At 53.6% G+C, this 24,294-nt stretch overlaps 1 protein-coding gene across 1 annotated transcript; it reads left to right on the top strand.

Moving 5' to 3' along the window:
* The first annotated feature begins 1,901 nt into the window (after window positions 1-1,901).
* On the top strand, window positions 1,902-23,285 carry Adss1 (adenylosuccinate synthase 1). The gene is made up of 13 exons (XM_057783337.1): window positions 1,902-2,170; window positions 10,577-10,679; window positions 14,502-14,564; window positions 14,977-15,027; window positions 15,339-15,405; window positions 16,420-16,527; window positions 16,649-16,730; window positions 16,915-17,041; window positions 17,545-17,699; window positions 18,455-18,579; window positions 20,223-20,320; window positions 21,682-21,831; window positions 22,897-23,285. Exons 1-13 carry the CDS (start codon window positions 1,979-1,981, stop codon window positions 22,947-22,949), a joined length of 1,374 nt encoding a protein of 457 aa, XP_057639320.1. The 5' UTR covers window positions 1,902-1,978; the 3' UTR covers window positions 22,950-23,285.
* The last annotated feature ends 1,009 nt before the right edge of the window (window positions 23,286-24,294 follow it).

Below are 24,294 nucleotides of genomic sequence, written 5' to 3'. Positions count from 1 at the left end.
TGACTGTCAGGGCTCAGCTGTTGAGCTTGACTGAAGCTATTTTTAAAAAACACCTTCCCCCTTCTATCTGGGCCTTTGGCTATTTATAGTCCCTGGCTTAAGAGAGTCAGTGTCCCAGGACCCACCTAAGCCCCCATAGCAGATCCCTCTGAGCCCCCGACCCGTGTCTCTCACCCAGAACCCCAGGACTCCTTTCCTGCTTCTCTCTCTCTTTCTCTCTCTCTCTCTCTCTCTCTCTCTCTCTCTCTCTCTCTCTCTCTCTCTCTCTCTCTCTCTCTCTCTCTCTCTCTCTCTCTCGACAGGGTTTCTCTGTGTAGCCCCAGCAGTCGTGGGTCCGGGCTGCCCTTGAATTCACAGAGATCCTCCTGCCTCTACCTTCTGAGTGCCAGGATTTCAGGCATGTGCCACCATCACCCTGCTGCAACATGGGCCTTCTTAATTCCTAATCTCTCTCACCTGGAGACAAAACTCATTAACCCTTGCATCATTCTGCTAGCCTCTCTCCTGCTTCACTCCTCAGAAACTGCTCTGCCCCCCACCCCCACCTCCTATGACCCTCATCCTCTCCGGTGTACCCCGACTCGTTCCTGCATCAGCTGCCTCTGCTTCACTTTCTAGGAGTAAGCTCTCCTCGGGTTTTCCTGTCTGCCTCAGCTGCTTCTCGGGAGCTCTTGGTCTGGACCACTGACTCTATCCTGCTTCTGTTAGTTTGTCAGCTCCCTACTGTGGCCGAGTGAGGGAAGCAAGGATATGTAGTCTGCATATAAAGGCTGAAGCTCTCTTCTGGAGGTAGTCCCTGACTGCTTCACCCACAGCAACTGAAAGAGGGCGAGGGTCTACGTCCCCTGTGAAACAGGGACACATTACAGTCATCTGCATACAGGGAGGTGGGAGGGAGGGAGCAGCAGCGTGACTGAGGCTGAGTAGGACCAGCATCGCTTCCCCAAGCTGGGGGATGAGGGCCAGGCCCCAAGAGGGTGTGTCAAGTCTCCCTGGTCTTGTGACAGATCTGGGAACTGGCCCCAGGGCCACAAGGAGCCTGACGGTTCTACGGACCTGTCCAGGGGTCAGTCAGCACACTCTGGATACACATATGAGCCCCCGGGGGTGGAGCAGTCCTCCCAGCCGCAAGGCCTTCCTTTGTCCCTGTTTCCATCCTGGACTGACCTGCTTCATCTACCACCCAGGAGCCAGCAAGAACAAGGAGAAGCAGAGCACCCCGGTGGGCTCCCAGGAGTGCTAGAGGCTATTGTCACCGAGGTCTGACGTGGGTCTCTGGGAAACCTGGACCCTGTTCTACTCCTGTGTCTCTCAAGTTGCTCTGATCGGGTTGTTGGGGTGCTTCATCTTACTCTTGGGACTAGAGTCCAGTGGCGAGCTACAACCATCCCAGAGCTGCATGCCACTTCCACAGCATGTCCTGGGCCCAGAGGGGTGACTATGTGGCTCGGCTACATCCTCAGCTAAGGTGACTTTCTGGGCGGCCCTCAGGAGACCGGTGCCCAGTCCTCGGACTCGAAGTTCACCATGGGAGAGCAGGAGATCCCGCAGGCAGATCCTCCAGGTTAGCGGCAAGGACACATTTTTACTTCTGCTTTTGCTAACACTCTCTTGCCCGGTAAAAGACAGTCAGCCACCTTTGCAGTTCCTGCAACCACAAACCCTAGTCCTGGCAGTCTAGGGGGCAGAGGATTTAAGTGTCCGGGTCACACAACACTGACCCACCTTGGGTCCCTGGATCTCTGGGTCATTTGCTTGCCGGAATTGTGTTGGGGGTGTCTGCGCCCTAAACGCGCCACTAGCTACGACAGCGGCAGGGGCGGGGAGCTGAGGCCACAGGTCACCCAGGCGCGTCACCGCACGCGCAGGACCCGCCCCCGGCCCGCCCCCAGCCCTAGGCGGCCGCATTTAATGGTGAGAGAGCGCTGGCGGCGGCCGGCTCTTTTGTGGCCCAGCGCAGCGGACCGGCTAAGCCAGAATGTCGGGGACCCGAGCCTCCAACGACCGGCCCCCCGGCGCGGGCGGAGTCAAGCGGGGGCGGCTACAGCAGGAGGTGGCGGCGACAGGCTCCCGCGTGACCGTGGTGCTGGGCGCGCAGTGGGGGGACGAGGGCAAAGGCAAAGTGGTGGACCTGCTGGCCACGGACGCCGACATCGTCAGTCGCTGCCAGGTGCGGGCCAGGCGCCGAGTCCCTCCCCAACCCGCCCAGCGAGCCTTTCCCCTTCCCTGGGATCCGGATGAACCCTGTCCTCCTGTGTCCTGAGTGGGTCACTGCCTTTTGGATTCCTCCCCTCCAGGAGCACCTTCTCCTTCCCCAATGCCTAAACCCTTCCTTCCCACACACACACACCCTCTCACGCAAAGTTCTTGTCCTCCCACCCATCCATCCCCTCCCCAGGGCGATGGCAGGGGCCCGAGCTAAAAATATAAGTTGCTGAGTAGGAGACATGGGATCCTTAGGGATGGGTGTTCCAGGGCAGTGATGGTGGGCCCTCTGGCGGGGAGAGCCCCACTGGGGTGAGTCAAGGTCCCTTAAGACACCGCAGTGGCTAAGAGCTGCTTTCTGGGCAGGGGGTGGGCTCCTGAAGCAGAGTTCACAGGGGTCCTGAATGACATGGGGAAAGGAGGAGCCACAGATTTCTGGGCAGGGTCATCTAGTGTCTGGGAGTGCTCAGAGAAGGCCAGAGACTGACTCGTGCTCTCGGCCAGCTGCAGACTGCTCTGAGCACCCACGCTTGTGCTGACTGGCTCTGGACAGTGGGCTAGTAGCCTGGCCTCCTTAGGTCCCGGGGGGTGCCATGCTGCTCCTGGCAGCCACACTGCTTCCGGGCTGTCAGCTCTAGCAGAAAGGGTTCAGGTTGAGGGAGCACATCCCGTTATGACTGGATTTGGAACCACACTTACACGGCTGCTGACCTCAACGGAGGCAAGGCACCTGCTGGAGCTCATTCTCCCTGGTTCTATGGCTTTCCTGCTCAGTTCCTTTTGAACTCGGAGCAGGGATTCAGGGTCTGTGGGCTCAGAGGCAGAGCTTGGGGCTGAGGATTCCTGGAAAGTTCTCCTATTCTCTTGCCCTGTTCCCCCCTCCCTCCCGAAGTCTCTAGGTCCTGAGGACAATCCTTGGACCCCTACTCCCTACGCCTTGCATGCTTTTGTCCAGCTGAGTGTGTGCAGCCGGGGTATGTACACTCCCAGGGCTCTGTATGCCTTCTCTCCAAAGTGTCCCAGCACCACATCCCCACCCTTCCCTTGGTCATTTACTCCTGTGGTGTCTACAACCCCTCCTTCCAACTTGCTGATTCTGGTCAGCACTGTCAGAGAAGCCTACACTGTGGTGTGCCTTGATGGCCCCAGGTTCCCCCTCCAGCTGTGGACACAGTTCTGGTGGGGATGGTCCTTCCCTGCTCTATCTATGCCCAAGTCAACATGCCAGGCCCAGATCCCCACTACTGGACAGGGCCTGCAGAGATGAGAGCCAGCTGGAGCACACCATCCACTTAGACCGGTTTTCTCTCCCACCCCCTGACCTCCCCAGCAGACCCAAGCAAGTGCCCCCTAGAGAACAAGGGAAGGGAGACATGGTTCCCTTCCAGTCTCTAATGAGCGAGCAGGTCATAAGCCACTGATAGCTCCTCCACAGGTAGGGACACTGAGGCTCAGGGTTGCAGAATAAACTAACTGTCCCTTTGGGTCCTCTATAGCCTTTACCACAAGCTGCCATGACGGCACAGGCCTGCCCTCCTTCCCTTGACTCCGTGGAGAAGGCAACTGAGTCAGAATTCCATCGGGCACAACTTAGCCCCCTCTGGAAGGCACCACAAGTCCTTTTCCCATGGGTACCCAGCCCTGGTCATTGCAAAATCTTTGGTCAGTGCAGTAAAATCCTTCCTGCGCTTGTCTCTCTCCTCAGTTGGATCCCTCTTGCCTGCCACTGGCCTCACATCTTCTCTGGTCTTCTGTCCCCATGGCCAACCCTATGTGATCAGAGGCTGGCAGGGTGGGAGTCTAGGCAAATTGTCTCTGACTTTGGATGGGCGCATGAACCGAGTGAAGGTCCAGAGGCCAGTCTGAAGCCTTGGACCCACTGGCTAGGACAAGATTGTAAGTCAAAGTCCCCCCCCCCCCAACCTGCCCCGTAGCAAGTTGGCTACTTAAAGAGGCTACAGTCAACTAAGCTACTGGTTCCTTGGGCTCCTGGAGAATGACCTGGCCTAGCACCTGGGCTCATCACTGCTCTAAGTGGCAGTTGTGACCCCGGGGATACCCTGGTCTCTGGCAGGCACAGGCAGTCTGCTAACACTCCATGCCAACAGGGCTATCCTCCAAATCCGGCTTCCACACCTTTCTGTGGCCACAGACACTTGTTGTAGCTCTCCACCTTACCTACGCTGGTCTCTGGCTCTGCCCAGTCTCGACAGCTGCTCTTCTTTCTTGTTTTGCTATCGTGATTAATTGGGGTCTATGGGGCAGAATGCAGCACTGAGCCCCCAGGAGCACCCTCCAGCTAGCACCTCTGGGCTTAGGTCCTGCCTGCTTCTTTTCTTTGCCTGTAGGTCCCTGCTCTGGCATGGTTCCTACTCCACCCCTGCTCTTGACATTTTGGGCATCCTTCCTCCACCCTGAATCTCTGAGGCTGCTGAGGGCTGCATTGTCCTCCTCCCGGGGTCCCCTGCTGCTCTTTCACCCTTCACCCCCTTCCAGGCAAGCCTTTCTGACCTCCTCCTGGTCAAGGGAACAATGCAGCTCTAGGCCATCACTTGCCTCTTGTGCTGGGGGATTTTTCTCTTCTTCTTCCTTGGAGTCCCAGGCACCTCTGCCCAGGTTTCCTCTTTCTGTGTCCTCCATGTTTCCTCCTCTGCTGCCTGACTGGTCAGCTGTGTCAACTGCTCCCTCAGGTGAGCCCGATGTTCCTGTTACTTCGTGGACATTTTGACCGCCATCTCCTGACACACCCCACTGCTGGCCTAGGCTCTTTCCTCCATGTCCATAGTACTCTTTCTCCGATACTTGTGGGGCCCTGCCTGGCATTGCCAGACTGCCATGCAGGCCTGTTGGGATTTAAAACTCTCCTTCCATGTGGTTGGAGGGTCAGAACCCTCAGAGTGTTAGGTCATGCTCAGTACTGGGCTGCTTTGGGGGCCTGCTTGGTATGAACCCACATACCGTTCCCATGTCTGAGGCTTCTGTTCGGCTGAGGTCACCCTTGTGGAAGGGTTGGCCTCAGGCGGTGGTGAATAGCCGTGACCACAGGCCACGAATCCCAGGGCTTTCTCTAACAGTGTAGCACTCTTAGAGCTGAAGTTCTGTGTGAGGACCTGCCTCGCGGTCTACAGGAATTCTGGAACTTTGTCCATGCATGGCCTTGGGTCTTAGGATGTTCCAGGGCCTCTGGCAGGTAAGAGGAGTCACTGCTTTGTGCTGAGAGTGCCTGGTGTTGATTCCAGAAGCATGTCTCTCAATGGCTGTACTTATTGATGACTTTGATGGCCAAACAGTGAGAGGACTCTCAGAGTCACACAGCCCCACGTTACCCTGGGCAGGACCTTCACACTCCTGCCCAAACCTATTCCTCCCAATAAGGAAAGAAGTAAGTGAGCTACAGGTCTGTGAGAAGATCTGGGAAGGAAGTGAAGGCCTAGACACCACCCCTCATAGCCCCTAGAAGGCAGGCCTTGAGGGGAGGAGCATCAGCAGGTTAGAAATCTGGTACAGGGCAGGTCCCAGGGCAGGAGCTGTGGCAGACACGGACAGAACAGGACGGTGACTGAGCTTGTGACATGTTAGTGGCCAGGCTCAGTCCTGCAGTCACATAGCACCATCCAGGGCCTGAAGGACAGCCAGAGACAACAGAGGGGTGGAGAAACCCCTGCAGGTGCTGTAAGAGTGGGGATGAGCTAAGGTAAACAGGAACCCAGTGCTGCGGAGGTCCTGGGAGCTAAACACTGTTCCTTAGACTGCCCCTTGGGTGCACAGCACAGTAACACACGTCACTCTGACATAGCCCTTCCCTGCTGGCCGTGAAGAGGGCAGAGGACTCCTAGCTATCTCGGCCATCTCATTGTACCCTACCATACTAGGGCCACAGGTACCAGGCCAGAATAGGGATTGAGGAGGACTGGGAAGGCAGGAGCCCAGAGCACCCTCTGGTGGAAGGCAAAGGCCACCGCTCCCTGTTCAAGGACCTGCAAGGCAAGGAAGGTCCTGGCCTAGAGGACAAAGGTGGGAGAGGCTAAGGAAGAACTCAGAGATGTGTTATAGGTGCCCTGCGTCCACACACAGATCTCCTGGGTAGAGGGGCCCAGCTGGCCATGGAGGTCTATTTCAGGTCTCTGCCCAGCAGGGCTCTGGGTCTGTCCTGGAAGAAGATGCCAGGACACCAGCTGGTTGCATGCAACTTTGAGGTCCTCTGCTTAGCTTAGGTCTATGCACTGACAGGGCCCTGAATAGTCAGGAGCTGTGTCCAGATAGCCACAAGATGGATGACTGTAAGAAGAGCATTCTGGACATTGGGGTTGGAGCTCAGGGTTGTGGGGGCAGGTAGGCTCTCCAGCTATAAGATAGGCATGGGTAGACAGAGGAAATGAGTATTGGTTTCTGCAGTGTATGTCCACAACCACTGCGTATGCAGCCCATTCAGAAGGTGCCCCTACAGGTCTGCACCAGAACCCTTCCCTGCCTCACACTAGAGACATTAGGTCACAGCTACAGGGCATGGCAGAGGTCTGGACCAAGCTGATCTGGGATAGAATCTGGTTTGGCCCTGGTCCCTCTTTGTTTGCCCAAGACAAAGGTCTCTTGTCTTAAAATCTTGGATACCAGGGGTTGGGGGTTCTGGGTGACTAGCCAGGCTGTCGGAGAGTGCTAGGGGGATTGCAGTGTACTCGGGGGACTCAGAATTTTGCTGTAGAGGAGGATCCTGGAGACACCAAGTGGTATTGCTGTGCCCAGCAGGCTCCGTGATGCCCCTGACCATGGGCTTGCAGCCTGATCTGAGTTCCTGTAGGACAGACATCTTGAGGTATGTGCTTTGGGCTGTCCATGTAGCCATTCCCCTTACCTGGCCGGTGGTGAAAGGTGTCACGATGTACCATGGTGACCATGCCTCCAAGGGCACTATTCCACAATATTCATACTGTAGGTGGAGAGAACCTGCCCTTGCTGATGGATCCTGAAGGCTGTAGCCAGGATTCATTTGCCAACATAGACAGCTGGTCATCTTCCAGTGGACCTGCAGGAAGGGTCCTGAACAAGAGCTTGGCTCTAACATCTCAGGTCCTCCTTAGTGTTCAGCACCTGTGGTCATCCTAAGCAGAAGGCTCCCACAACAGGGCAGGGCCATAGCAGGCCTTTGGGCTATTCCTGACATACATTGGCCAGTGACCACTTAGTGCACTGCTGGATTTTTCCCCGTATTGAGGGTCAGTGAGATGCTGGGCTCTAAGATGCCCTAGAGCAGTCTGAGGCTGGCAGACCTCTCCATACCCCCAGAGCTGGAACCGACAGTACCACAGGTAGCATTTCCTCACTTGTGCAGGCCCCCACAGGGTCCTCAAGAGCCTGCCCACTTAAGGGAACTGCTGAACCTCAGAACCAGAGTTGACCTCGCTTCTCCTCACCCCATCTCCTGCATGGAGGTGAGTCTGATCAGCTGTACCAGGCAGGTCTGAATGTCCCCCACCTTTTCAGGGGTTGGTGACTCCCATCATGCCCAAATTTTATTGAATGTCTGGACCAGGTTAGTAAAGCCAAGGAAAAGGCATGGGAGGGTTTGTCTCCATCTCCACCTGTGCAGCCCATCAGTCTAAAACCTCAGTGGGAAGAGGGAGCCATCACCCTGGGCTCCACATGGCTGCTGAACCCCAGTGTCCTGGGATGGTATAAGTCTTAGCAGTGGCCTGTGCCTAATGCCTGGGCATTGCAGCAGGCACTGGTGCTGAGGTCATCTGATATCTGTTGGCCCGTGGTGCTCATGCCTGTTCCCAGGCACCAGTGTTTACCCCAACACAGACAGGCGGGTGGCTTGCTGTTTGTGTTCTCAAGCCAGCTGACATGGCCCTGGGCACTCGAAGAGAGGGTGGGACAGAGCATCCCACCTAGGGTGTCTGGGCTCCCTGGCCCTAACCACTGTGGAATGCAGGTTGGCCGCCTTGCTGTCCCTGCAGGCCTGCCAGCCCAAGAAAAGCTCATTACCCTAGGTTCTGTTGCAAGCTTGTCTTCTCTAGGGGCCTCAGTTTCCCCATCTGTTCTTGGACACCACCTTGACTGCCTCAGGCAAGAAACAGCATTGTGGGTGTTCACATATTTTGGGAACTGAAAGGGGGTGGTGGCAGTTCTGCATCTGCTGTGGCTGGAGTCTCCAAACCCTAAGGCTTGCCAAGGTTCCTCAGGGGCCATTCTGATGGTCTGACCTTACACGCTCAAGAGCGAGACACAGGCGTCCACCGTAACCAGCTGATGGCAAGTTCAAAGCCAGAGCTGCGGGTATCTCCCTCAGCTCCACCTCCTTCATGCCCTACCCACAAGTCCTCTCTTCTTCCCAGCAGCCCCTCTGGGCCTTTCTTGCAGTTCACCTTCTAGCACTCTGTCTGGCGTGCTCCACGTCACTTTCTCCTACTCCATGGGCAGTCCAGTGTCACTCTCACCTGCTCACAGAGCCTGTAAGGCCAGACGGCTAAGTACTTTGGGTTTCCCAAGGAGGTACCTCCATGTTCCCGGAGCCACCTAAAAACCAGGAGCTCGCTGCAAATCATGTTAAAGCGAGTAGCCTCCTAGATGGTTTCTACCCTTTACACGGCACATAGCTCCAGCAGAATTGTGTCTCAGAGGTTTCAGAACAGACTGCACAAGTGTGCCTTCCCTAACAGTTGGGTGCCTGGGCCCGTGCCATGAAGTTGGCCTCTGGTTGACCCATCTCTTTCATCTGATGTCATCTACATGGTGCTAAACTTCTCAGAGAGCAAGCAAGGAGCAGGAAGCTTAGGCATACAGGTCTGTGGCCTACTCTTAAACCATGTGGAAAATGAAGTCCTTGGAGGAAAAGCCCCTCACACAGGATCTCAGCATCAGTGTTCTCTGCCGCCTGCTTCAACAGAGGAGCTGGTAGGCGTGACTCTGTCCAGCACATTGTGCATGATAGATGGTCACAAAGGGAGGTGAACCTTCACTGAGGGTCTTGCTTGGGTAGGCAAGGGAGATGTGGGAGCTGAAACCAACTCAGCTCTTTTCAGCAAGGTAAACAAAGTGACAATGTGTCTGGCCGGTGTGTCTTCCAGAAGATGGGCCAGGGAGGTGATCTGGAGCTGAGCTTCAGAGTCCCTAGGCTGAAATGAGTGCCACAGGGGTCAAGACTAGAGGCCAAACCCAAGTGCTGAGCCCCATTGCACAATCAGGAGGACCACAGTGCTACCTGCAGGTGGAATTTGGTACCGCAGGTCATAACTCTATTGACCTTTGAAAGCCTGACCACAGTTTGTCAGCAGTGGTTCTCAACCTGTGTGTCGCAACCCCTTTGGGATCCTATATCAGATATTTACATTATGATTCATAACAGTAGTAAATCACAGTTATGAAGTAGCAAAGACATAACTTATGGTTGTGGTCACCACAACATGAGGCACTGTATTAAAGGGCCATAGAGTGAGGAAGGTTGAGAACCTCTGCTCTAGAAGGTACCATATGCAGGGTATGAGGTGCCTGGCTTAAAGGACATCAAGTCAGCTTGGGAGCTAAGCCTGCCACTCCCTATACCAGTCTATGTTCCCACTTGCAGACATCCATGTAGTGTGGCCTTCCACCTATTCATGGCTTCAGCCTGACCCGTTGTGCCTTGCCTCCAGCACACCCAAACTACAAGTTCCTACTGGACAGAAACTTAATAAGTAGTCCCTGGAACCCCGTGTGGGTGACAGGCTACCACAGTCAAAGGCAAGAGAGCTTTGGTGACCCACCACCATGGTCTCTACTTTTTCCCTGGCATCAGCAGCCTCTGGGAGCCTGGGGACACAGTGTCCAGGGTGTGGAGCTGTGTGCTTGTGGTCAGATGGCTGACTAATGGAGGAAGGATGCTGGAGCCTGAAGCCCAGCCTTAGTGCTCGGCTCTCTCCCCACCCTGAAAACCCCAACTCAACTGACCTACCCTATCAGCTTGAATTCCAACAAGGAGCCTCCCTGGAAGAGGGTGACCTAGGAGTCACCTTTTCCTTTCATTTTTACCCAGGACAGAGCCCTGCTGAAGAGGGCCACAAGTTGGGCTGTGGGGTCTGGGTCTGTTCTTTCCACAGGGATTGATCCTCAGTTCCTCACTCCTCCTTGGTGGAGAGGGGTGCTCGGTAAGGTCCACCTGCCAAGGCTGTACTGAGCCCTGGGGCAAGGCTGGGCCAGAGCACCCCCCACCTAATCCCTGGTCATCCCAGCCTCAGACACTAACTCAGCCCAAAGCCCTGACCACTGACTTATATTGCCCAAGCCGTACCACTGCATAATACTGGGGCCTCGAGCACCATGTAGGGAGAGAGCTGGCTCTGGAATTGTCTGCAACACTCAGGTACCAGCCACTCACTCGGGTCTCTGTTCCTAGGGGGGCAACAACGCTGGGCACACAGTAGTGGTGGACGGCAAGGAGTATGACTTTCACCTCCTACCCAGCGGCATCATCAACACCAAGGCCGTGTCATTCATTGGTGAGTGCCCCTCTAGCCTCAGCCTGACTTCCTGAGGAGACAGAGAGAAAGTGTGTGTATGTGTGTGTGTGTGTGTGTGTGAGAGAGAGAGCAAGAGTGTGCATGTATGTGTGTGCGAGAGAGAGAGAGAGGTGTATGAGAGAGAGCAAGAGTGTGTGTGTGTATGTATGTGTGTATCTTTAAGTTCATATATGTATGTATGTGTGTGGTGAGTGTACAAAAGTGTGCCTTCAGAGTACATGGGTCTGGGAACAGCCTGGGTATATTTCCTGATGCTGCCTGGGCTGTCACAGCCATTACCACTCGGACAGTTACTCCAGATGCCTGAGAAGGCTTCTCTGCCCCAGCCCCGCTTGTCCTCATTTTTCTAGCTCTGACCGACATACTTGAGGCTTAGATGACCCCATATCTCAGTCAGGAAGCAAAGACAAGGTACTGCCTGTCCCTGACCAGCAGATAGCACAGATCTGGCCCACTGTGTAGGAGCAGAGGAAGGAAATCTGAAAGGTAGGGACTGGGGTGGGTAGAGTCAGGGCTCAGGCTTCTTAGACCCCTCCTCTCAAGTACATGCTGTCTCTAGCCCTCCTGGTAGAATCATGTGGTGGTGATTCCACAGTGAGGAGCCCCAGCTGCTAAGGTGGCCTGTCTACCTGTGTGCCAAGCAGAACAGCGGGACAGTGGTGCTGTCCGTCCTTCGGGAAAGCTGCAGGAAACAACCTGTCAGCCTGGTTCTCCTTCATCCAGAACCCTCCTTGGTGGAACAAGGCAGCACAGTGGAGATGCACATGGCACATGCTTCCTAGCCCAGAGGATGGCTTGGAACCCACAGCAGGAGAATGGCTGGCAATTATCTGGGAGCTCACTCGAGAGCAGAGGGGTCATGCTCACCGCAAAGGGTGCCCAGAGCAGCCACTCAGCAAGAGTACCAGCTCATGTTGCCCCTCAGCTTGCGACACTCCTTGCCTTTGCTGTGGGGTTATTTCAAGATGCTGTGGCATTTGGGTGACCTTTTGTGTTCTCTGTGGCTTGTGGAATCTCTGAGTCACTCTGATTTGGACTAGTCTCTCACCTCCCTCTGCCAAACCTATGCCATGGCCAGCCCCATGAGGCTGGTATAGGATTCCTACAGGAGCAATGGTAGTCTCTGCTTGCTAGGATCTCCTCGGCCCAGACCCTATACTGGTATGCCATGTGGTCTTCAGCAAGGCCAACTTCACTTTCTGAGCTTCTGACTCTAGCTGTGTGAACTAACTCTGAAGATCCCATGTTTGTTTTTCCATGATAAAGAACAGCTCCCAGGGTGCTGGTAGGATTCTGGGAACCTTTAAGGTCCACGTTTCTCCATTGTTCCTATTTTTTTATTTTTATATAATTTCAATAAATGGAACTGCTTCATTAAACCTTAATTTACATATTATAAAATCCGCCCACTGTAGGGACTGAAGAGATGGCTCAATGGTTCAAAACACTAGCTGCTCTTCCAGAGGACCCATATCTGAGTCCCACGTGGCAGCTCACAACCATCTGTAACTTCAGTTCTAGGATATCTGATACCCTCTTCTGGCCTCCATAGGCACCAGACCATGTGTGCATGTATATGCAGGCAAAACGCCCCTACACATAAAGTAAAATAGAATAATTTTTTTAAAAATTATCCACTGTGAAGGTACAGTTTTGAGGCCACCACATTTGATTTCATGTTTGGGGATAGTAGAATGCTTTGGTCACTCAGAAGCTCCCTGTGTCGCTGGCCTTCAGGTGTCATCTAGGCAATAGTTTCAATTTGTTTTGCTGTTTTGCTTTGCTTTGCTGTGCTGTGCTTTTTGAGACAGGGTCTCTGTAGCCCAGGTCAGTCTTGAACTTGCTCCAAAGCCAAGCCTAGCCTTGAATTCCTTATTCTCACCCTGAGTGCTGCGTTAATTTGGGATTTTGAGAAACCAAGACTGGCCCCAAACTCATGATCTTCCTGCCTCAGCCTCCCAAGCGCAGTTCATGCTTCTAGTGGGCTTTGACCCGCTGTTCTGAGGTCAACTGAAGAGATGCAAAGTCACATCCCCTTAGATCAGGATGTCCTGGTGAGTTGGGCAGAGGGGAGCTCTGGAGGCACACATGGTGGGAGCAGCAGGAGCAGGGGACCCTGGCATCCAGCTGCCTTCCTCGGGGCTAGAGGGAGGACTTCTTGCTAGGTTGACTTGGAGCAGAGTCTCCAGGGTTTGGCTGTTTTTAATGAGCATCTTGTCATCGGGTCCCCGCACAGCCCCTCTGTTCTGGTTTGCTGTGGTCACCAGGTCTCCACATGGAAGACTTAGCCTCTACTCTCGTTTGCTTTCTGATGCTGATAAAGCACTCTGACTAAATGGGGAGGAAAGGGTTTATCTCGCTTACATTTCCAGGTCTCAGTGCATCACTGAAGGAAGTTGGGGCACGAACTTAAGTAGGATCTGAAACAAAACCATAGTGGAGCTCTGTTCACCAGATCTCTCACTTTCTGATCATTCATGCTCAGCTTTCTTTCCCTTCCTTCCTTCCTTCCTTCCTTCCTTCCTTCCTTCCTTCCTTCCTTCCTTCCTTCCTTCTATCCTTCCTTCCTTCCTTCCTTCTATCCTTCCTTCTTGCCCTTCCTTCTTTCCCTTCCTTCCTTCCTTCCTTCCTTCCTTCCTTCTATCCTTCCTTCTTTCCCTTCCTTCCTGCCTTTTATCCTTCCTTCTTTCCCTTCCTTCTTTCCCTTCCTTCCTTCCTTCCTTCCTTCCTTCCTTCCTTCTTTCCCTTCCTTTCCTCCCTTCCTTCCCTCCCTTTCTTTCTTCCTTCTTTCCCTTCCTTCTCTTCCTTTTTTCCTTCTTTCCCTTCCTTCCACCCCTTCCTTCCTTCCTTTCTTCTTTCCCTTACTCTCTTCCTTCTTTCCTTTCTTTCTTTACTTCTCCTCATCCTCTTCGTTTTTTTGAGACAGGATCTTGCTAACATAGACCAGGCTAGCCTCGACTCATAGAGATCTGCCTATCTCTTCCTCCAGGGCACTGTGACTAATGGCATGCTCCACCAGACCCAGCCTCAACTAACTTTCTTATACAGTCCAAGCTCACCTGCCTAGGCATGGCACCGTGCACGGTGAGTTAGGTCCTCTTACATCAAGTAGTAGTCAAGATAATGTCCCACAGACATGTTCACAGGCCAATCTGATCAAGGGCTTCTTCAGCTGAGGTTTCTTTCTCTTGGGTAATTCTAGGTTGTCAAGTAAATGAATAAACTAACCAGGACCACCTCCATAACTGCCCTTGCTTCACACCAGCCGGGGCTGAATAGACAGCCTCCTCTAAGAACAGCCCAGCATTTGACAGCACAGGTCTTCATCCACTCCCCCTCCAGAAGTCTTGCTAGCCTTCAAGATTTGTCAGTTATAATAAGCTGCTGTCACCACCAGGGCGGGCTCAGTGCTCAGCCCCCTCAGGCAAACACCCAGGAGAGAGGTGTATGGGGCCATCACACCACTGGCGGCAGAACTCTCCTTCCCCCGCACCTACACTGTGGAGTCCTAGCCACCTGCTCGCCCCTCCACTTCCCCAATTCCAGAAGCTGCTCCTCTACTTTCTGTCTTCATAAGCATGGCACCTCAAGATCTCACCTAAGTGGGTCATGGGGTTCACGTCTTCAGCGTCTAAGCCCAGTGTCCCCAAGTGTAACTGTGCTGTTGCATGTGATGGAATGACCTTTCTCATGCAGCGCCTGGGTCTGGGCACTTGAGTCTCTTGCTGCTGCCATCTGTCAATACCATCTGAAGCATAAATGTCCAAGACCTAGGACATGATCCTGTCCCTTGTGTTGCAGGCAATGGTGTGGTCATCCACTTGCCGGGCTTGTTTGAAGAGGCGGAGAAGAATGAGAAGAAAGGTGGGTCATCTTCCCACCCACGGGCCCATGGCCTGCTGAGGTCCTAGCTGACTGCTCACTGCATGCTAACTGTGCAGAGTGGAGTCCTCACTCAAGAGCAGCAATTGGGCAACCCACTTGCTCCAAAACTACTGTAGGCCACTGCCTTGGCATCTCCAGCCCCTGGAGTTTCAAGACCCAGGCCATCCAGGAAGGAGGCTGATGCAGGCGGAACTCTAGCATGGCTGTGGTGTCTTGTGGGTTTGGAGTTCAGAAGCCTCAGTAAGGAACAGGTGCCAGGGCAGGGCCGTGACTGCTGGGCAATGCATGTGGTCCTTTGGAACCTGGCAACACTGAAGCCAACAGTACTTGGGAGGATGGCCCTCATCATCTAAGATTGGACATACCTGTGATCTCTGCCCTGTCCCCACAGGTCTGAAGGACTGGGAGAAGCGGCTCATCATCTCTGACCGGGCCCACCTTGGTAAGGTTCCCATGGGGCTCTTGGGGTGGCCCTTCCTTGCTTCCTCCACCCAGAGCTCAGGAGACCCTGGAGGACCTGCCTGGTCCCATATGCTGCTGAGTTTACTCTTTTTAATGGGCCTCAAGGTAGGAGCTAGGTCAAAGCTAGGGACATACTTGGTTACCTCTTTGTGGAACCTGGGACTCTGGGATCCCAGTACCTACTCCCAGCCAGGGACCTGCTAACCCCTTCTCCTGATACCGTTCAGAAAATGAGGTCCCTCACACACTGTCCTCTCTTCTCTCCTATCCATGTGCTGGCCGCTGCAACAGTGTTTGACTTCCACCAGGCAGTGGACGGGCTGCAGGAGGTACAGCGTCAAGCCCAGGAGGGGAAGAAGTAAGTTCCTCATGCCACACTCTTCCTCTTCCTGGGACCCCAGCTTCACAATCTGGTGACCTGGGTACAGGTCCTGTCTGAGCAGGAGAGGGGGCAATCATCAACCCACTTAGGGTCCCTTGAGAATAAAACCTGAAAGAATAGTAGGGTCGCCCAGCCTTGGGTGGGGGGTGCCACACCCTGGCTTGGTTGACTGTCACTGCTGTCTCCTGCCATAGCAACACCACCCTGACCATGTACACATCTCACAGGAAAACATAAGAAACACTGAAATGGCCTGACTGTCTGCTTGGCAAACAGCCACCCTGCACCCAACTCCGGCTCTTTCATGTAATGTTTGCACTTTTGTCCATTCAGAAATGTTTGTTAGGACCCCAGATATGCCAGGGATGCATGTGGGAGCAGTCAACAGCCACATACACACTGCACGGGCACACGGAGCTCACATACATGCCAAGGCACATTTGCTTATATAGTTGTGCATATGAGCACTCATGTGTATTTGCATGTACACATGGGTACACTTATGTCTACACACATGTATATACACATTCACACTCACACGTGTGCTTGCACTTGCATAGGTACATTCACACAGCACACTTGCAGTCACATGTACACACTAGCACACATAGACTCTCACATGATCGCACAGAGCAAGACACGGGGCAGCAGTATTTGATTGACTGTGCAGATCTTAGGGCTAGATGTGTAGCTCCAACACTCCAACAGTGTTCTTGCTGCCAAACAAGAGGGCAGCCAGAGCACAAATGCAAATGCTTAGAGGCAGGAAGACAGGAGAAGCCCTGATAATGGAACCCAGCTTCCTGCACTGTGATCTGTGTGCTCGAGCTGTCCAGGTGTCTCTGCAGCAGCTGAGCCCCAGACCCCGCTACCTCGGCTTAGTGGCCTCCCTCACCTTCTGTCCTTGGTTCATGAGGTGGAGCCTGAGTCTGCTGGGAGCTGGGGTGGGGTCAGCAGAGCTCCTCAGCAGCGCCTTCTCACATCTTTCAGCATCGGCACCACCAAGAAGGGGATTGGACCAACTTACTCCTCCAAAGCTGCCCGGACAGGCCTCCGCATCTGTGACCTCCTGTCGGATTTTGACGAGTTTTCCGCCAGGTGAGTGTGCCCCACCCTCCCACAGCTCAGCGGTAAAGGTGGTGGGAGACAGTGATGGGAAGCAGCGCCCCCGGGTCCAGTGTGCGCCCTCAGAGGGTCACGGTGAGGGTTGCCTGCGCAGATTCAAGAACCTGGCCCGCCAGCACCAGTCCATGTTCCCCACCCTGGAAATAGATGTGGAAGGTCAACTCAAGAGGCTCAAGGTAAACTGGCCACCACTGGGCCAGGCGCTGGTACGTGGGGGTGGGGCAGACCCCTCTGTGGCAAGGGAGCTGCCACCGAGCACACAAGTCCCAGGTAGGCACTACTGCCAGCTGCCAGTTTTGGGGGGCTGTGTAAACCCTGCCCCTCTGCAGCCTCGTGTGGTCACATGGTCCGTCCTCTCAGGGTTTTGCTGAGCGGATCAGACCCATGGTTCGAGATGGTGTCTACTTCATGTATGAGGCACTCCATGGCCCCCCCAAGAAGATCCTAGTGGAAGGAGCCAACGCAGCCCTCCTTGACATTGATTTCGGTGAGTCCTCCTCCAGGCAGTTCCATCCTGAGGGGCTCTCACATGGCCTTCTGTATCTGCCTGGGACTTCGAAAACTCGTGGAACAGTTGCGTGAAACAGGTCACCTTCCAAGGCCACAGTGCTGCCCATACCCACCACTGTCAGCCCATTTCCTGCTCGCCCAACTTCAGCCCGATAAAGAGAGCATCAAAGGCTGAACTAAGGCGAGGTTGAGAGGCCAGAAATAGGACAAGAAAGCCTTGCAAGGCTGGGTGCCTCAAGTCCCCAGCCCCGTGTCATACCAGTCTATTGCCCTCATTGTTGGGGAGGCCAGGCCACCTTAGTACAGGCTCCTATGTGAGCCACACAGCATCCTATGTAGGCCATTGTCCCAGGTAGGACCTCAGATGATGGCTTTAGTAATTCCCACAGAGGGAGTCCAACTGCCCTTTGCTGAGAAGGTCCCTTGGGCCCTGGGATCTACAAAGGGTGATTGGTAGTCACTGACTATTCTGTCCTGCAGGGACCTACCCCTTTGTGACTTCTTCCAACTGCACCGTGGGCGGCGTGTGCACAGGCCTGGGCATCCCACCTCAGAACATAGGTGATGTCTATGGTGTAGTAAAGGCCTACACCACCCGTGTCGGCATTGGGGCCTTCCCCACGGAGCAGATCAACGTGAGTTCCAGCACAGGGGTTGGGTGGAATATTTGGGGTTGCATGGTGGGCAGGTGGAACTGCAGGCATGCTGAGGGGACCCTGAAGAAAAATTCTCCATGTCCTACTGGGGTCTTTTTACAGCACAGGCTTAGAGTGAGGGTGTTAGGGGCTTTGAAAGACAGTCTGTTTCCATACCATCGGCAACACAGTTCACAAAATGTGTGTGTGTATGTGTGTGTGCGCGCATGTGTCTGAAACTCCACTATTCCACCAAGGCTCACAGACGAGTGGGAATCCTTTAGCACTAACTTGGAGTTGAGGCTGAACACAGTACCCTCTCCTCAGCTCTCTAGTCTTGGAGCAATTCCGGAAGCTGTTGAGGCCTCAGAATCTTCCGGGCCTTCCTTCCCTGACACCTGATTGGGATGGGTCACAGCTCTTGTCCTGGGAAAGAGTCTAAGTTGGGGCTATTTTCAGGGTGGGAATAAATCCTGCCCCCTACCCCAATTTGCAGGACAAGGCCCACCCTCACTCACTTACCCTCTTGTAAACAAGAGGAAAGAAGGTGAGCTGCCTGAGCCCCAACGAACAGGCTGGACCTCTGGGGTGCTCTTAGGGTGGTGCTGGGGAGCAGAGCCCCATGTGTGTGCCTCAGCTTGACGGAGATGGAGAAGAGAGGAAGCCAGGAGCACAGGAGACAGTGGGCACCCACCACACCTGTCCTGGCCAGTGCCCAACACAGCTGGCACAAACAGTCCTTTATTCTCACATAGGAAATTGGAGATCTACTACAGAACCGTGGCCATGAGTGGGGGGTGACCACAGGCAGGAAGAGACGCTGCGGCTGGCTGGACCTGATGATCCTAAGATATGCTCACATGGTTAATGGCTTCACTGCGTAAGCAGCCCCTCTGTACACTAGTACCAGAAAAGCTATATCACATAGGAGACTTCTCTGATCCCAGTGCCCACAGGGCAAGTGAAACTCACCTCAGGGGTTGGGGCCCCAACATGTGTATGGAGTCTTTCCACCCCACCAAGTCCCAACCCCAAGCAAGGCCAGCACCAGGGAGTGACAAGGAAGACATAAGTGTGAAGCGAACCCAGCACAGGGACGCTCTTCCATCCTGACCAACACAAAATCACTGCAGTGGCCATCTGAGAGTTAGTGTGAGCTGGCTGGCTGTGCAGCACGGTGTGGGGCCAAGTGCACAGCGAGGGTGATCCCGAGCTGAGCTACCAGGCCTGAGCAGAGCAGGCTTAAAAGAAGGGTGTGTTTAGGAGGATGTGGGGGTGATGGCCCCTGGCTTTGTCTGCAGAGCTTGGGGACATTCTACAAAGTACAGTGGTAGTTTATAGACCAGAGGACTTGTCATTTCTAGAAGACTTGTCCACAGGAGGAATTCTCAGAAGGATTTGGGAAGAGGCAAAAGCCTGGGTTGGGGGAGCAGATAGGCAGGCAGAGTCTGGATGCCCCTGGCAGGGCCGGGAGACAGACCAGCCCTGTAGTTCCCATGTACCTCTGGGAGCTGACTTAACATTCCGGAGGAGACAGAACCCCAGTGAGAAAGGCTCTCTATGAAGAACCTGAAACCCTCCCCCGAGTCAGGAAACATGGGAGGGGGTCAAGGTTGGATAAGACCTAAAGCAAGGTATCCCTGCAGCAACAGCAGGAGCTTCCCAGGACCCCCCACCTCTGTGAGCCTGCAAGGAAAAGCTTCCAAGGATGCGTTTAGTTGGAATGCTAGAACAGTTTTCTGCAAGAGTGTCAGGGAGCTCAGGGTAGACCACAGGGGGCCTCTGCAGGTCTGATTGCTCAGGACCCTCTCCTGGGGACAGAAAAGGGGATTGTAGGATGCTGGCTTCCCTGCTGCTTCCCCAGCTATGAAAGGGGGCCAAGGCTTCTCCACCAGTGTTAGGAAGTGTCTGCTGGCTTCAAGACTTAACCAGAGCTTTCCTGGGTGCAAACAGCTGACAGGTAACTAGAAGTAAACCGTGTGGCTGGTGAAGAGGTGTCTGAGGCCTTGTGAAGTAGATGCAAGGTGGCAGGGGTCTGCACCCCACATCCTGCCCAGATGAGATCATCTGTGAAGGCTGTGTGGAAAGGGAGAGAGCAAAAAAGAGAGGGAAGGAAGGAAACCAGTACAAGGCAGTGCTGAAGGCCAAGGAAGGCCACTGCCATGTTGCACTGGTCCCAGCTCTGGAGCGGTGTTCAAGCAGATCCATCCTGGAAAAGTGGAAGGGAAAGTGGGTACCATGCTCAGAGGCCTGGGCCCCACATGACCCAAGCAACATGGACAACATGGTGGGAGCCCAGGCAGAGGAGGCACCCACTGGCAAGAGAGAAAGCTCAGATTTCAGGAATGCTCCAGCTGCGGGAGATGAACAGAGGAGATGTCTCTGTGCTCCAGCCCCTGCAGTGACTGCATTTTGCGAGGAATCACCTAATCTTTACCGTGTTCAGTGCAAACAGCAGGAGAAAGGAGAAGGTGAAAACCAGACGGAAGCCATGATGGTATGCTATTCCTGTTTTGGGTACAGGCTGGCCTTGACCAAGCTGGACATTCTGGATGTCCTGAGCGAGATTAAAGTTGGCATCTCCTACAAGCTCAATGGGAAGAGGATTCCTTATTTCCCTGGTATGTGAGATGAACCCAGGTTTTCCCGGCTGTGGGACACTTCTTGAGCAATAGAAAAGACATCCACTAATTTTTAGGTGGCTAGGGGAGGGGCTTAGACTCTAAGATGAGGGTCACTTCTTGCTTCCAAAGACTGGCAGACACCTGGTGTAGTCCCTCAGTTTCTTGGATAGGCCTGGCCCATCTCTGGGAAACTCCAGGCCTTCTGGTGGCTTGGAAGTGTCGTGGGACAAGGCTAAAATGAAAGGCAGTTGAGATTCCCCCCCCCCGCCACTTGCCCTAGCTTCCTGGGGACCCTCAGCAGCCTCAGAAAGGTCCACCTCGAAGGAGACGGGTAGCCTGGAGAGTCAGGAGACATGAGCGGCTCTGAAAAATCTGGATTGCTATGAAACATAATACATTTCAGAGAGAAAACCTGCTCCGTGGGTGGATTCCTTCTTTTGTGAGTTCCTGCTGCTGAGGCTAGAACAAAGGGCCCACCTATGCTAACAGGTGCTTAGGCCCTGAGCTGTGTCCTCATCCCTGGGTGGTATCTAAGGAATGGCGTGGCTCCTGCACCCATGCGTACTGTCTTTTGTTAAATGACACTGTTTTTGGCTTTTAGTTTCTTGTGCATCTGGCCTATCTATGCCCGTCAGCCTCAGGTCAGAGGGGCATCTTATCAGCCGAGACTCCCTCCCCTGCAGCATATTACAGACGAACTGCCTCTTGCTTGTCACCTCTCAGTAAACCCACACAGACTCAGTAGTACCCCTTAGCTGGGGGAGCCATGTGCATCCTTGAGGCCCAGTCCTCTGGCTCTTCTGACCCCTGACCTTTGAAAGGGTGACCCTTCAAGTTGATAGAGTCCTGCTGCTGGCTTAGGGCTCTGTGGTGATCTGGAATACCCAGTAAGTCAGTATCTGGCTCTGAGACTTGAGAACCCTTCTAGAAGGCTGCCTATCCAGAATATTCCATCAGCAGGAAATGGTAGACCCACTATAGCCATGGTGCCCCGGGACAGAGCTGGCAGTACCAGGGAAGAAGAGAGTTCTGTATCTTTAAGGATACCTTGGCTTCAGGACTCTAGAATCCATTATCATTTCCAGCTGTGCCTTGGAGTCCCTCCATTGACATTCTGCGGATGCTGGGCAGATCAGTCAGCCAGTGTCTCAGAGCTGGTCATGCTTCCTGGCTGGAAGGAACACAGCTGATGTTTGAGCCCCACTACAATCCCTGCTCACTGCCCAATGCTAAAAAGCCATCAGGGTCCACTTGTCCTCAGCAGTTTCTTGCCTGCCGAGTCACTAGGTCAGATGACAATCATCCCCAGAAGCCGGACCGTCTGTGGGACCCTTCTAACCCCACTCTCCCGCCCCCAGCTAACCAGGAGATTCTGCAGAAGGTGGAGGTAGAGTATGAAACACTGCCTGGATGGAAAGCAGACACCACTGGTGCCAGGAAGTGGGACGACCTTCCACCGCAGGCCCAGAGCTATGTGCGGTTCGTGGAGAATCACCTGGGAGTTGCAAGTATGTGCCATGGGTCTGTTCTTTCTACCCCCAGGCCCGAGGCCTTGGATACCCTAAGGGGCTGGTATCCCAGCACAAGGCCTAGTAAGAAATAAGACCCCTCCCAGGTAGTAACCCCAAGAACAGAACAGATAGGAAGAGGTGGAGCTGGGAACAGGTGCCATCTCTGGAGGGTCCCTTCCACAGCTCCAGCCAGGTTGGGACCCAGCGACCCTGACTAGTGTGTAGTTTAGGGTGCAAAGAAGCAGGCAGGATGTCCCTGTCCTGTGGCTGTGTTTACTCTGTCACCCAGAGAAGACTCAGGGTTGCATCCACATGACTCAAGCAAAGAGAAGGATAGGACAGGGAGCTACTTTCTGATGCCTGTGGATGAATGGCCTGTTATAGGGCCCACAGTACAGTTTAAAACATTCCCCTTCTGGGGCAGGAGAGGCAGCTCAGCAGTTAAGAGTGTCGTTGCTCTTGTGCGAACCAGGGTTTGGTTCTCAGTGCCCACATGGCAGCTTACAGCATCTGTACCTCCAGTTCCAAGAGATCCTCTATCTTCTCCTGGCCTCTGTGGGCACCAGGCTTGTACATGGTACACATACATGCATGCAAGCAAAACACTTATCACATAAGATAAAATTTTTAAAATTCTAAAAATTATTTTAAAAATTCTCCATTTGGTGAACTAGCAGCACCTTTGCCAGGGGAATGAAAACCACATGATGCAGTGTTAAAGGGCATTTTGTAACATGCATGCATTGTGTGCAGAGGAGAGCCTCAGGAGTCACCTTAGGAACCAGGCATGCTAGCTACCTCTTTCTAAGACAGAAGTTCTTGCTGGTCTAGAGCTCAGAGAGCAGGCTAGACTGGCTGGCCAGTGAGTCCCAAGGCTCTGTCTCCACCTCCCCAGTGTTGGGATTAACATATGCCACCAGCCTAGCATCTTAACTTGGGCTTTTAGGATCAACACAGGTGCTTGTGCTAACAAGAAAGCTCTACCAATGGGGCTGTTTCCCCAAGCCCTGAGGAACATATTTTTTCACGGTTTCTCTGTTGTGCTCTTTGTTGCTCTTTCAGTCAAATGGGTCGGCGTTGGGAAGTCCAGAGAGTCCATGATCCAGCTGTTTTAGATGCCAAGCAGAAGCCAGCAGGCCACACTGCACAGCTCCGCCCTCAATGAGCAGCTGCAGCCAAGACCCTTGACAGTGCAGTCAACACCTTCAACGAGACAATCTGAAGCCACTTCCCATACTTTTATTTTTCTATGTACGTCTTCAGCTTGACCCACTGATTTCTACGACAACTTAAAGTGTGTGAAAGGAGCACTGTGCACACTTTTTAAAAATCTGCTTTTAAAATGAGCCTACGTGCTCAAAACAGAGGCCTTCGATGACTGATTGTCAATGGCATGGGTTTAGTTGGAGCCGTGTTGTAATAAACGTACACCCAGGAGCCACCGGGAAGTTATCACACCTGTCCTGACTTTGTCCTTATCACTCTTAATCACTTAATGGCAACCTTTCCCGGTGACCATGGTCTGTCTGTATGATGCCACTCCCAGAGAGCAAATCCCAAGTCACTGTATGAGGAGCACTGCCCACAGCATGGGGTCTGCAAGACCCAAATCAGAAGCCAGCAGAGCCAGGATCACACAAAGTGCAACTTACTGCGAACTTAAAAACACCAAAGCAGGAGGGGCCACTTCCCAAGGCATGGGGAAAGATGTGCCCAAAGCCAGACAAAAGTGGGCCAGGGTTATCTGGAAGGCACCTGCCTTTAAAACAACACTATTGTCCAATGTCAATCAGGAGATGATCCGTGTCTGTGGCCTGCACTTCACACTGGGATGGCTTAGTGACACTGTCCTGCAGAGCTTAGGAGTGCCAGAGCAATAACGGGTGTTATAACCAAGATGTCATTACAGCTGGACTCCTACAGCCTTGGTGTATGGAGCCACAGCACTGGGCTTGCTCAGAAAGCAAATGCATCAAGCCCATGAAAGACAGACCTGGTATATTACGTTTTCCAGAACTAACCATCTGAGAACATACAGAGAATACACAGTCCAGAGCTGCCAGGGATCCAGGAACAACAGTCTTTCCTGCCTCTTGGGACAGAGCAGCCCAGACAGCACCTTGTCGTTCTAGCCAGACACACTGGTCTTAACTAGCACTGCCTCTGCCTTGTGCTCACTGGGACACCGAGGGGCCTCTTTGAATTTAATATGCCACAGTTCGGGGTACCTTATTAAGCTATCCCAGTCTAGGGACATATCTCATTGTGTTTTCACCTTTATGACAAAATAATTAAGAGAGAGAGAGAGAGACTTTATTTTAGAACACAGTTCCAGGCTGGCCCCTGTGGGTCTGTGGTGGAGCAGATGCATCGTGGTGGAAAGGCTTCAGGAAGGAAGCAGAGAAATGGGATGAGGACAGGGATACCATCCACCCTTCAGACACACTGTCAGGGGGGCAC

Source organism: Chionomys nivalis, chromosome 10 (genome assembly GCF_950005125.1).
Source record: "Chionomys nivalis chromosome 10, mChiNiv1.1, whole genome shotgun sequence".
NCBI lineage: Eukaryota > Metazoa > Chordata > Mammalia > Rodentia > Cricetidae > Chionomys > Chionomys nivalis.
The sequence above is the reverse complement of the archived record's forward strand: the minus strand, read 5'-3'. Positions and strand labels throughout refer to the sequence as shown.